The 13,653-nt window shown below is 47.1% G+C and overlaps 2 protein-coding genes across 2 annotated transcripts; both read left to right on the forward strand.

The window, feature by feature from the left end:
* Positions 1–2,133: 2,133 nt before the first annotated feature.
* LOC109750385 (expansin-like A1) lies at positions 2,134–3,675 on the forward strand. The gene is made up of 3 exons (XM_020309348.4): positions 2,134–2,353; positions 2,473–2,767; positions 2,955–3,675. The coding sequence occupies exons 1-3, from the start codon at positions 2,212–2,214 to the stop codon at positions 3,337–3,339; spliced, it is 822 nt and encodes a 273-aa protein (XP_020164937.1). The 5' UTR covers positions 2,134–2,211; the 3' UTR covers positions 3,340–3,675.
* Positions 3,676–7,495: 3,820 nt separating this feature from the next.
* LOC120963553 (protein FAR1-RELATED SEQUENCE 5-like) lies at positions 7,496–11,016 on the forward strand. The gene is made up of 2 exons (XM_073497391.1): positions 7,496–7,799; positions 7,897–11,016. Exon 2 carries the CDS (start codon positions 8,300–8,302, stop codon positions 10,313–10,315), a length of 2,016 nt encoding a protein of 671 aa, XP_073353492.1. The 5' UTR covers positions 7,496–7,799; positions 7,897–8,299; the 3' UTR covers positions 10,316–11,016.
* The last annotated feature ends 2,637 nt before the right edge of the window (positions 11,017–13,653 follow it).

Genomic DNA, 13,653 nt, shown 5'->3' on the forward strand with positions numbered 1-13,653 from the left:
AATATAATTGTAGCATGAAACAAACAAAAATTATAAATACATTTAGAACGTATCAGTATGCAGGCATCAACAACGACCTTCTGCATCCCAACGAGGCCTTCACTTGGGCGTGTGGATGTCATTGTGGTCCTGCGCTGCTTGGCGGTTGTTGCAATAGGCCGCAGGGTCGTGGAGCTTCATATATGGTGGCAACGACAAGTATGTTTTGTCAACCGATTCTACCACCATAGTCGTGGATGATCAAGCATGAGGACGGTGCAGGACTGTCGGAGTGTCCCCAATTGGGATTTTGGCGATGCCGATGGCCTTCCTACCTCACCAATTTTGGTCCCATGTGCGACGGTGACCTTCGTTGTTCTAAAGCTTTGGTGGCAATTGGCACTTCTTGCAGCTTCACCGTGTGCTTATGCTGGCATGATCTTCACTTGTGTGGTATCTCACGTCAAGATCATGCTACACATCTAGCTGTTGGGATAGCGGAAAGTGGTGGTGACTACACATGATGACTTCGATTTTGGTGGCGCTTCTTGAGTACCTGGTCTCGAGCTCCGGGGTGAAAACCATAGGTCTGACCCTAATTGATTATACCTAGCAATTTTGGTGTTTTTGCATCATTATCTTGTTGAAGGCATTGTTCGTATTTGCGAACCAACCTATGGTTGGATGGTTAGAGGGACTGTGGTATCCCCAGCCCACCAGGGTTCAAGTCCTGGTACTCACATTTATTCCTGAATTTATTTCAGGATTTTCGGCGATGCACATTCAGTGGAAGGAGACGTTCCCGTCGACAACGAGGTGCCTACGGTGACTTCATAAATTTCAAGATGATATGCCGGCTCAGTCTTTTGGAGGTGCTCATCAGGGCCCTGGTGCTCATAGGGGTAGGGTGTTGTAAATTTTAAGTTGATATGTCGGCTCAGTCTTTCGGAGGTGCTCATAGGGGTAGTGGTGTGCCTATGTGCGTTCATAGGGGTGAGTGTATGCGCGTGTATATGAGCGCTTTCGTCTGTACTGTGTTCAAAAAAAGGCATTGTTCGTATTTGCTCGGTCCTTGTCTTTAGGATGAAACCCAGGATTTGACCGACGATGGCTGGATCCGGCAACGGTAGCGCTTCATCAGCGTTCTCTTACAGGAGGTGTTGCTGCTGGAGAACCTTTCTCGTTATTTTGTTATGTCAAAATATGGTTGGTGCAAATGGTCATCGTTGTTTGTATCAATTTATAATTTTTTTCCTCACGTTTGTAGAGCTTGGGATTTGTATGACTTTGCTCCTTGCCGATCTCTCTCTCTCTCTCTCTCTCTCTCAATGTTGGTTGTGTGCCTCCTCGTCATGGAGAGGCCAGGTGTGTGCTTATTGTGTTTGCATCACCTGGATGCTTCAGTTTGAGTTAATAAAATGTACCCTTTATAAATTAATCAAGTCCAACATTTCTGGTAATTTGTCTCAAAGAGAGAATATTCAATGCTCCCAACCCTTACGTGCTCTCATGCTTCAATGTCTAAAAGTCAAATTCGAATGTTCCAAAAAAAAACTGAAAACATTTATGAATGTTCACAAGACATGTGTCCATGACCTCTACAAAATTCAGATCCAAACTTGAAATACACACTTAGACACAAAAAAGACAAATTCAAAATAAAATAAATAGTGTCACAGGAAGACAAAAGCTAAAATGTCGCTATTCACATAATGATTTCTCTTTTTTTTTTGTTTCTCATGGCATATTTCAAGTTAGGGTCTGAAATTTATAGGGGTTGCACATATCTTGTGAACATTCATGATTTTTTCAATTTTTTCTAAAAATATTTAAAATTCACTTTTTAGGCATTTGGGAGCACCTTAATATTTTTTTTCCCTGTCTCAAAGCTCCCTGTTTTGCAGGGATTAGGTTCTTTTTAACAAAGTAGTACTCCCTGTGTGCCAAAAAACGTCTTATATAAAGTTGGGCTGTACTACTAACGACCCCTAACAAAACCAAAACAAGTAGTCCTAACAAATTACAGTTAAGTCAGTGTTAACACGAGGACTGTGGTTCTAGTGTGTGTGAGAGTTGTGAACTCTGTCAGTTTCTGTGTACCGTGAGTGGGGTTGTCGTGCTGGTGGTGTGGTGTATATAAGCCGTCGTCAGGCACAAGGATCCTCCTCCTCCGTCTCTCATCTTCTCTCAACTTGAAGCCACTTGCTCTGCTCGGAAGAAAAGGAAAGCAAGATGGACGTCTCTCCCTCATCCATTCTTCTGCTCCCGCTCCTCTTCCTCTTCCTCTGCTCCCTCCCGTCGCCCGCCTCCGCCTGCGACCGCTGCGCTCACCGCTCCACAGCCGCCTACTACACCTCCTCGCTCACCCTCGCCGGTACGTGCCCGCGCGCCCATCGATCGATTCAGTTTTCTTCTTCACACCGATGGATCGATTGATTCATACAACTGCATATAGTACTATGATTCTGATTGTTCGATTGTCTTGTTCTGCAGCCGGTTCCTGCGGGTACGGCGCGGCGGCCGCGTCCCTCAACGGCGGCCTGCTCGCCGCGGCGGGCCCGGCCCTGTACAGGCAAGGCGTCGGCTGCGGCGCGTGCTTCCAGGTGCGCTGCAAGGACGAGGAGCTCTGCGGCGCCGCCGGCGTGAGGGTCGTCGTCACGGACCGCGCGAGGACCAAGGAGAACGGCACGGACCTCGTGCTCAGCAGCCCGGCGTTCGCCGCCATGGCCCGCCCCGGCATGGCCGCGCGGCTCGCCAAGCTCGGCGCCGTCGACGTCGAGTACAAGAGGTAATCCGTCGCGCCCCTCTCGTTTTCTCTTTCACCAACCGCGCGCACGGGTACGGCGCACGCGCCATGTGCGGCATAAGAACAAAAATAGCGCCGGCCGAGCATGCCTGGCCTAGTACAGGACTCCAGTTGTCTCGAAGCTGTTAGAATTTGGAAGCTAGGCTCACGATTGTCAACGCATGTGCAGGGTGCCCTGCGAGTACAAGGGCAAGAACCTCTCGCTGCGTGTGGAGCAGAGGAGCCGCGCGCCCAGCGAGCTGGCCGTCACGATCCTCTACCAGGGCGGCCAGACTGACATCGTCGCGGTCGACGTCGCGCAGGTCGGTGCGTCGTCGAGCTGGAGGTCCCTGACACGCGACCACGGGCCGGCGTGGAGCACGAGCCTGGCGCCGCCGGGGCCGCTGCAGCTCCGGGCGGTGGTGACCGGCGGGTACGACGGGAAGTGGGTCTGGGCCGATCGCGAGGTCCTGCCGCGCCAGTGGCGCGCCGGCGAGGTCTACGACACCGGCGTCCAGACCACCGACATCGCCCAAGAAGCCTGCTTCCCCTGCGACACGCAGGAGTGGAGGTGACCACCGACGAGGCAAGCGGCAAGCCAAGAGGAGGAGCTAAGCTCCAAAATCGTGGCCGGGCGTCGAACCAACGGTCAGAGGCTCCTCGTCACCGCTGGTGCCAGTTTCGGCTGGGCATGGAATTGGAAGGATAGATAGAGATTAGTAACTGACGCAGCGGCACGTAGAGCCCTCGTTGCTTATCCAACTCCTGTGGACAAACATGCATGAGCTGCAGCTGACGTGTGAGATACTAGTATGTACAGTAGCAACCATGAAGCGATAACGGGTAGCGGACGGCGGCGAGGCCGTGGCCTGAATCCCTGGACAAAATACAAAATCCGGTGACTTTTCTCAGTGGGTAGCGTCGCAAGTCGCCGCGCCGCAGGGTTCATGCTCCGTTGCTTTCGGCTCGATGGCAAACGATTTTCATTCATGGGCGCCGAGCTCGACCGTTTGAATGGGTTGGTGGCGAGATTAATAATCTGTTGGACGACGGACGAAACGAAACTAGTCGCTGGTCTTCCAGGATTCACTGAATGAGACGGTCAGGAAATTAAGGGCGTAGTGCAATACAATACTGTAATCAGGAGTAGAAAGCACGTCGAATTCAGACATGTATGCACTGAGCTGAGCATACATGATTGGTGATTACTCCTTCGGTCTCATAATGCAAGGCATTTTTTGACACTACACTAATGTTAAAAAAACATCTTACATTATAGGACGGAGGGAGTAGGTCGTAGCTGGGTGCGCCATAAACGGCAGCCACTCATCATCAGTGCAACGGCAACCATCTACTCCTCCAGGCCTCACGAAACCATTGCTTGTCAATGATGATAACGATGGTCAGTGGAGCTAGTTGTGTGTCTACTGGCCAATATGCAGGTGGTGCTGGCCGGTGAAAGCCGGCCGAGATTCTAGCGGAGTGCACTGTACGTCTGTCCGCCACCACTCACGCCGACCCGTGTAAATTATCCATGCAATCTGTCGAACACAGTGCTCAAAATTCAGGCACAGCACAGGGGTGACGCACACGAGCAAAACGTGCGTGTCCATGTACCCTGAACTCCATGTAGATATGTCTGCAAATCTGCATCCTGCGGCTAAATCGCGAGCAGAAATGCTGAAGTAGCTGGTGTAGTTAGGGGGTGTTTGGTTACAGGGATTTATTGGTATAGGGACTTAAATAAGTCCCTTTAAATCCCATCTAAACCAAACATGAGGGATTTATAGGGACTTAAAGTGGGCATTTGGGACTTATGAAATAAGACTCTCAAGGAGGGACTTATAGTTGTAATATGGTCTTTTAGTCCCAGGAACCAAACAAGTAGGGACTTATTAGGGACTTGAGACTTATAAATTGGGACTAAAAAAAGTCTTAGGACTTATGAACCAAACAGGGCCTTAATTAGCCACAACATCAGGCCATTGTGAGCCTGATCGGCGCGCGTACCCTGCTTTTCTCAGGAGAGCACAAAGATTAATGCGTAACGAAAGCAACATGGCGCTTAACTGAAACGAAAGCTCTGCCACAAGCTTGCAGCGGCCTGAAAGATTAGGTCAGGACTTTGGTGCATGCTAAATTAAGCCCTACCTTGGCGTGCAGCATCAAGCGATCAATCCATGCTAATTGAGGGTGCAACATGTGTAGCCGCGCAGTGCGATCGATCGATCGGCGCGGTGCGGTGCTGACTGATTATTAAAGCCGGACGAAACGAGTCTGCAGGACCGGAGTGCGAGTGAGACGCCGAACCGGCCCAGCGGCGTAATTCGCTGTCGCTTCACGGCCGATGTTTCAGTTACGAGTTGAGTATTATCCTTCGCCTGGACTTTTGCTGCCGTGTGTTCTATACTTCTACTATATTACCGTGTGCGCCGTGGACGACAGTGACTCCACCGGGTCGCTGCACTTCTCGCGAGTGATCCAAATGGACAACTCAAGTTTAATCCACCACGAACTTATATATGGCTGGTTCTTACTATCTCCGTTCCAAAATATATGACGTTTTCGTAGGCTTCATATATTCTCGAAACGGAGGTAGTAGTTTCTTACTACTATATCTTTGTACTCTTGCTGTTCCCATTCCCAGACGCACGCAGGGTATATGCTGATGTACAAGTGCAGCTCCGGTAGGTATTCCAGCGAAATGGTTAGCGCATGCAAACTGCTAAATTAAGAGCAGTTGCAAAGCATTTTCCTTGGTCACATCACGAGTTCAGACTCCAGACATTCGACAAGATGGTGCCAGGGCAAAAACTAATCGAGGGCGTACGTACGTGTCTGCGGGTTCGCTGCAACCAACTGCACAGCTGATCAATGCCCTGATTCGAGTTTTTTTTCATTAGATTAGATGAGCAGATATGCTTAAGGTCGTAGTCGTGTGTGTATTTTATGTAGACTTATTATATCTCCCAGCCTCTTATCCGTTGGGCTTGGGACAGGTCAGCTAACTAAACGGAGGGGTCAGCCTCGATGATGGGTTGATTTATTTGTTTGAGAGACGTGAGCTCCATCATCTTGGTGAGTCACCAACCCTGAACCCAACGGTCTTGCCATCGTGCGTCAGGCTTAGCAGCAGAAATCAAATGAGTTAAGTACTAACAGACATAGCAAGACAGTAACATAGTTCCAAGATCTTTTGGATTGTTGGCTGTTCACTTTCTCTGGGCAGACGAGTCACAACGCATCCACAGGCAATCTGTATATACTTTACTGTGTACAATCATCTCTGCCTGCCAACGTGGTTTAGTATTCGGGCATAAGTTTGCCCAGATGCTAAATAATGTAAGGATAGGATAGCAACATAATACTATTAGGCTACAGAAACGATAGATGCTTCGCGGGAAGAAGAAGAAAAATAATCGTCATGTCACTTTCCGAAGGATGCGGTGTACTTACATAACGCAGGAGTCATCGCCTTTTTCTTTCGTATAAGGAGATGATGATGGTGTACTTACATAACCCACGAGACATTACTGAATACTTCTGAAATGCGCTCATCGCAAAGCTCCCAAGAGACTAGCATGATGTGGAGAGGTATCGCTTTAATCCGCCATGGCCGTCGTGCACCATGTCGATCCGCCAAGTTTTGACGTCCTTGAAGCCATGCCAAGAATTTGGTGCAATGGCTTTGCCGCTATCCGTTGCTTGTTTCGGTCCCTTCAATAAAGTGGGAATTGTGGAGGCTTGCTCCGGTGCACCCCCTAACTCAATTTCCTAGGGGTATTCTTGACCCCCGCCATCTATTTTTTCTCCGGCCCGCCGCTGCCCATATCCAAGCCACGTAGCCCATATCCAAGCCCTGTATAACCCGTATGGCCCATACGTATGTATACGGTGACATCCCGAAAAAAAAGGATGACACGACCCCACGACCAGGTAAGACCTGCCGACGGCCGATCCATCAATCACGCAGCTCAATCAATCACGCAGATCCATCATTCACGCAGCTCCTCCATCATTCTGGTGAGGTTCTCTAGGAATATCGGCGGCAGCGATCTTATCGCCAGCCATCTCGTCCGAGAGCGCGCGCGGCACCGTCGTCAACCTCCAGCGCTCGCAGGTACCGCATCCCGTTTCCCCACGTTTGTCTCGCTCGCGGCAGCATCAAACGAACTGCCGTTGTTTTCGTCGTAGTGGTTAACCTAGTGGGGCGGGCAACCTAGCTTTCTGGCGGTCCAGGCCATCGCAGATCTTGTTCTGGTAGTGCTGCTCGTCGTGATATACACAGTGATCACGCGGGCTAAAGTGGGTTTCTTCTTTCTAGGGTTAACCTAGCGACGGTTGCCGTTGGTTGTGTGCACGATGACTCCGTTATTTGATGCGGCGGCTTACCTAGGTATCCGGCGATCCAAAGTAATCACGGCTGGTGCCGTGGGCTAGGAATCTAGCGGCGCATGTTATCACGGGTAGCGCTGCTTCTCGCGATCCAAAGTGATCACGTACTGGATTCGTGGGACGTACCTTAACGCCGCTCGGTGTGGAGAGGGGGAGGATCCATGGGCGATCAGAGGTCGTTGGCATTGGTTGTGTGCACGATCTGAACGCCTTCGGTTGGGGCGCTCTCCGGTTGGTGTAGTTTATTTAACATCCGTGATCGTGCGCTAGGTGTTGTATATGTCAGCATTGATAATGTTTGCACATGTGACGATACATATTAATTGTTGTAGGAAATGGCGGACGATGAGTTAACTGATATGATGTATGACATGGAGTTTGGAGAACTGATGAAAGACTGGATAGAAGATTGGTCAGATGATGAAAATTCAGATCGTGGAGATAGTTCAGAGAATGGGAACGTATTGGAAGATCTTAATGTGAGTGGCATTATCATGTTGTAATTTTTTGGTGGCATCCGACAATATTATATTTTGAAAATTTATAGATGGATGAACATGATGATGGTCAGGAAAACAATGAGCATGATGATGGTGAGGAAAACAACTCGGAGATCTCGAATGAAGATTACATTAGTCAGGTATGGAAGTGGAATTTTTTGTTGGCATGCATGCAAATTGAATTAATCCTGGAATATTATATGATAAGTACTTATGTATTTGTGTTATATTTTTCAGCTCATTTCCGAATGTCATAATGCGTACGACTATTACGGTGAATCCGACGCGGAGACAGGCCTTGATGTCGAATCATTAGCTGCATCTGATTTTGGGGAGTCGCAATCGTCGGTCATCATGAGTGAGGTATGTATGTAATCAATGTTGTATGGAAGTAATGTTATACCATAGAAAACTGTTTTCATGGCTATGTTATGATTGTGTAGGTGACAGAAGTTGAGGGTAAAAAGAATGTCCAAGATACTGCTAGTGCAGATGATAAGAGGGATATGTTCATGCAGATAATACAAATGACTTTTACGTCTCACGAGGCTGCGTATGATTCTACAACAGCTATGCTAGAGATAATGGTTTCAGCATTAGAAAGAATAGGGTCAGGTATAGCAAAACCGAGTCACGTCATATGCGTTATAGGCGGTTTGTTTGTTCCAGACAAGGAAAACGTGACAGCAGGTTGCTAACCGAGGAAGGACACAGCCGTAGGCTCAGACCCGAGACACGCTGCCACTGCGAAGCGCACCTGACCGTGAAGCTTGACCAAAAGCGTGGGGTTTGGTATGTTGATAGTTTTGAGGACAAGCATAGCCATATCTTGGCAGGACCGGACGGGGTACCTTTTCTTTGGTCCCACAGAAAAATCAAAGAGTACCAGAAGCATGAGATAATGTCCATGGGAGCTGCAGGGATTAGAATTCACGACATGATGGATTGCTTCATCAGCAAACATGTATGGTACGGCGGTGTTGGTTTTACCAGGCGTGAAATATACAACCTTTGCGCCAGGGAGAAGAGGAAGCTGCTTTCAAAAGGTGATGCTGCCACAGTCATAGGCATCATGGTCAGTAGGAAACAGAGGGATCCTAGCTTCTTTTTCGAGTACAAGCTAGACAAGGAAGGACATATGAATAGGATGTTCTGGTGTGACTCCCAGTCTCGTCATGACTATGAGGACTTCGGCGACGTGCTTGTATTTGACAGCACGTACAAGATGAATCGGTATGGTATGCCATTCATACCCTTTGTTGGTCTTAACAATCACCGGAAGACCACTGTTTTTGCTTGTGCCATAGTTTCGGACGAGACCGAAGAGACATATGTGTGGCTGCTGGAGACTTTTTTGAGGTCCATGTGTCAAAAGATGCCTATGAGTGTTATCACGGATGCCGACGCTGCGATGATCAAGGCAATTCGCCAAGTCTTCCGAGACGTGTGGCACCGTATATGTACGTGGCATATAGAAAAAAATATGAAGATTCACCTCAGTCACAAGTCCTTGAAGGAGTTCCGAACTCTTCTGTACTACAGCACGTCCACGGCCACGTTTGAGGAGAGATGGCACGCGTTTTCCAAAAGATGGCAGTCGGAAAAAACAGTAACATGGTTGAGACGGATGTATAAGAAGAGGAGACTGTGGGCCGCGGCTTATCTGACAGAGGGTTTTTGGCTTGGCATGAAAAGCAACCAGAGGAGTGAAAGTCTAAACTCATGCCTTCACCTCCACCTAGACGGTGAAATGACCCTGGTGGATATGATTTTGCACTATGAGAACGCCGTTGTACGTATCCGTGAGAATGAGGCACGAGATGATTGCACGGCCTCACAGAGTTTACCGGTGCACGTTACTAGCTCGAGGGAACTTGAGATAGCTGCTTGTCACGTCTTCACTCCAGCAAACTTCTATATGTTGCAAGCTGATCTTAGGAAAATTTGTGGCATGGAGATTGTAGAAATAAAGCTCGGAGACGGATCACAGCAGTACATCGTGGCCTGGAAGAATAACCAGAAGAGCCGTTTTTGGGTGGAGTACACTCCAGTAAATTCCGCAGAAACTATAAGGTGCAGCTGCAGAAGAATGATTCGAAAGGGTCTACCTTGCAAGCACATATTCCATGTACTGAAGTACTTGAATATATCTGAAATACCAAAGTGTTTAGTTCTTGTGCGGTTCATGAAAGACTCAAGGTTGGGACTGCCCGCCAGGCGCACAAGCGATCTGTTGGGATTTGGATGGACTGGAGCAGCTGAAAGAATGAAATATAGCCATGTCAGTGTGTTGGCTTCAGAAGCTATGCATGCAGCATGCAAACACCCAACTTTGTGGGATCAGTTACAGGAGAGTTTGAAGGCCGTGATAGCTAAGAGCCATGAGTATGATCAGCTAAAGGAAAATTTGAGTAAGAAAACGGCTGATCTTAGTACTTGTGCAATTGAATATGTAGATGATGGTGAAGGCAACATAGTTGAAGTTCATGATCCTATTAAAGTATCAACGAAAGGTGCAACTAAGGTAGATGAGAACCGCCCTATGTCGAAAAATGGTAGGCCACTTTCGTACGACGAGATCAGAATCAGGTGCGGCGCATGCAAATTGCTAGGGCACACTAAACGCAGCAAGAAATGCAAACTAAATAAGAAGTAAGTTTTTGTATGCATTGTAGGTTATAATTGTTTTTAACTTGTCATTCATTAACTTTTCCTGTTATCGTGTGCAGAAGCGTGGTGGGCGAAGAAGAGTAGAACAGTTGCTAAAGTTATGTTAGGATGAATCCAGTGATCTAATAGTGAGGTGTTTACAATGTATTACTGCATACATGATACATGATATATACTATTGCAAGAGGCCAGTACCTTGAGATAGTGCTTGTAGCATATATGGACTAAACAGGAGGCGGTCACTAGGGACTTCAATCATGGAAAATGGATAGCATTTTAGCCATTGTAATGATGGCATCTTTTGTGTTGTCCACTGTAGTTATATTATATTAGAAAACTAGACGATACCCGGCATGTTGTTGCGGGAATGCTCCCTTTGCAATATATTCATAGAGAAATGGTTACGTGTAACATGTATATGTTGTTGCGGGAATATTTTGTTTGCATGTTGTGGTGGACCTTTCTCCGTACATGTTGAATGACGAGGTGGCAAACTTGCATGTTAAGAGAAATAGGTTAGTGGTGGCTAGTTGTTTAGATATAGAAGATGTAATTATGTGTGATAATAATTAAATTTTTTTCACTCCTTTGGTTCACCACCATTTAGATATAGAAGATACCAGCTCACTTTGGTCTATAGTATAGACTTCATACCAAAAACCCACCATTTTCCCCTCATAAAGAAAAGAAAAACCCATCATTTTATGGCTTGTAGTGTAACTCGGGCCGCTTGTCGCGATGACGTGGAGGGGGTGTGACGGATGCCGTAAGACGGCGCGACACACGACCGCTCCCATTGCCGAGCCCATTTAACAATTTTTATTTTGATTACAGCCCGTTTAAATGGGCCGCGCTGGCCACCTGGTCGGGGCGGTTCTTCCCTCGCGATCTCCACGCGCGTTCTATCTATCCACTGCAACCGCCGCCGCCGCTGCCGCCACCGATCCACGTCGTGCCGCCGGTCACGTTACGCCATGGTTTCATGGAGCGACGAGTCGAGCTCTTCTTCGGATGGCGAATCCGTGACTAGCCTGCAGGTACGCTCCTACTATATAATCTCCAAATAGTGCTAGGCTTAGGGTTAGAGTTCTTCATTTCCGGTATTTAACGCAGGGCGTTGATTTGTGCATTATCTCTGTTGTTTCGTTTAGCTTCCTACGACTATCCCTTGCTATGAATGGAGTGGGATTGCTCACGATCTGTCTTCTCGTTGTCTGCATCGAGAACCTTGCGTCAGGCTAGTTGCTTTTGATTCCTTGGACACTGGCAGACGTTTTCTTGTCTGTGGTCAGAAGGTATGTTGTTCCGTACTGTAAATATATGTTTAAATTACCTCGTGCTCGATTTACTTCGCGGTAATCCATTGTTCTGCCCAAAATTGCATACATTTCAATTAATTTGTGCATTTACAAAGTCCGTATTTATGTTGTTTTTTACGGTCTAATATTTGTTTTAGCACATAATAGCATATACTTGTAGTTAATTGATCCATATATATATATATATGTATATCATTGCATGCTACATTTTGTGTTTATATGATTGAGACCATATTTTTAGTGCATTGCATGTAATTGTATTGCATTTGTGCATATATGATTGAGACCATATTTTTCATACTGTAGGAAGAAGTGAAATGTAACTATGTGGAATGGGTAGACCCGGAGTGGTCAATGGCTACGAAGTTCTGCTTGAGAGAACTGTGGAGCATGTATGACGAGAAGCTGAGACAGAATATTAAGAATGCTGAAGAAAAATGCATGTTAATTGGAGAAAAGAGGAGGACGGAGGAAGAGCTGAGATTTTTCAAAATGGACTTTGCTAAACTGGTGGCTGATAAGGAGGATGCTCTCACGCAGTTGGGCAATGCAAGATTGTCACTTAGCGATCTCAAAGAGGAGCTGGAGAAGAATAAGATGGCAGATCATGGTTGTGCCAATCTACATCAGGTCCTGAGGGTAAAGGCTGAGAAAGACCGGGACCGGGTGGTGCTAGAGAGAGACCAAGTGATGAGAGAGAGGGACCAGCTGAAGCAAGAGAAGAAAAAACTTGAGTATATTATTGCAGATTTTCTCAAACAGAAACATGGGTACGTTGAGAAGATCAAGAAGCTGAAGGAGATTTGTGATGAATTTTAAGTATGTTTTGTGCTTTATTGTTGAACATAATGATCAAGTCCTATCTGCATTGTGGCCAGTTCATTTGTGTAAGGTCTAAGTATATTATATTAACCAATAAATTATATCACTTTCGAAATAGTTCTTGGCTAAGCACTGAAATTATTTTGCTTCCACCGGAGCTCTAAATCATACTGATCAAGGGGGCGAAATAGTAGTTGATCATGTGATTGATGGTGCTACTGATCCTGATCTTCATGATGCAGAAAAGGAAAAGGCTAACAAAAATGCAGCAAAAAAACTGTGCAACGAGATTTGAAGCAACACATAACGCCAAGGGAGTCTGGCGCAAGACACGAGGAAGATCCACCTGTGGACGCCGATCCCGAGAGATCCAGCGGCAGTCATGCGCACGGGATCCCAGGTGGATCTGCCTACTCCACCAACCGCAGGATCCACGGGTGGTCCGTCTGCGTCCGACACGCGGGCTGTCTCCACCGAGCGGTCGGGCGGGACCGGACCTGGCGCGTCCCCCCGCGCCAACTGGCGCTCGTCGACTGGGTCGCCCGCGCTGGGACCGGATCTGTCGTTGTCTCGGGCGCGGGATCCCACACCGGATGGCACGACAGCCGAGGTTGATTCTCAGGCAAACAAAAAGGAATTTATCAACTTTTTTTCTTATTGTTGAATAATGCCAAATCAAATAAAAATATATGCAAAAGTAAAAAGGAAATGAATTACTCTTCCATGGAAGAAAAGAATGAACACAGCAGCAAAAAACATTAAGGTAGAACTAATGAAGGGAAGCAAAAATTTATTGGTACGAAACGTATAGTCTGACTGCATTACACATACACAAGTATGTGTGAGCGACCAAAAATCCACACAAAATCCATGGTATCGTGCTTATTACATGAATGATAGAAAATCAAAGTTGCCCATGCCGGGAAACATGCTTCCGGACTTAAAACAAACGACTGAAACTAGAATCTTGAATCATGTATGATGTCTTCACGCCTTGCTTTTCTTTGCGATGTCGCGGATTTTGTTCTTCACACATTCGAGCGTGTTGGTAGGTGAGAGAACCAACTCGGCGATGAGACGCCTTCTCCTTGCATTAACCGTGCCCTGCAATTTTTAGAACAAGGTTTAATGAATAGAAGTTGGTATTATACGACAATTGTACAAGTGTACGAGCAGAGAGGAC

Source organism: Aegilops tauschii, chromosome 4 (assembly GCF_002575655.3).
Source record: "Aegilops tauschii subsp. strangulata cultivar AL8/78 chromosome 4, Aet v6.0, whole genome shotgun sequence".
Taxonomy (NCBI): domain Eukaryota; kingdom Viridiplantae; phylum Streptophyta; class Magnoliopsida; order Poales; family Poaceae; genus Aegilops; species Aegilops tauschii.

What these genes read in the sequence shown, in the direction of transcription:
- LOC109750385 (XM_020309348.4), top strand. Translation starts at nt 2,212, where the DNA reads ATGGACGTCTCTCCCTCATCCATTCTTCTGCTCCCGCTCCTCTTCCTC. An exon ending in CTCCTCGCTCACCCTCGCCG is followed by an intron (nt 2,354 to 2,472) that starts GTACGTGCCCGC and finishes CTTGTTCTGCAG; the next exon opens with CCGGTTCCTGCGGGTACGGC. An exon ending in GTCGACGTCGAGTACAAGAG is followed by an intron (nt 2,768 to 2,954) that starts GTAATCCGTCGC and finishes ACGCATGTGCAG; the next exon opens with GGTGCCCTGCGAGTACAAGG.
- LOC120963553 (XM_073497391.1), top strand. Translation starts at nt 8,300, where the DNA reads ATGCGTTATAGGCGGTTTGTTTGTTCCAGACAAGGAAAACGTGACAGC.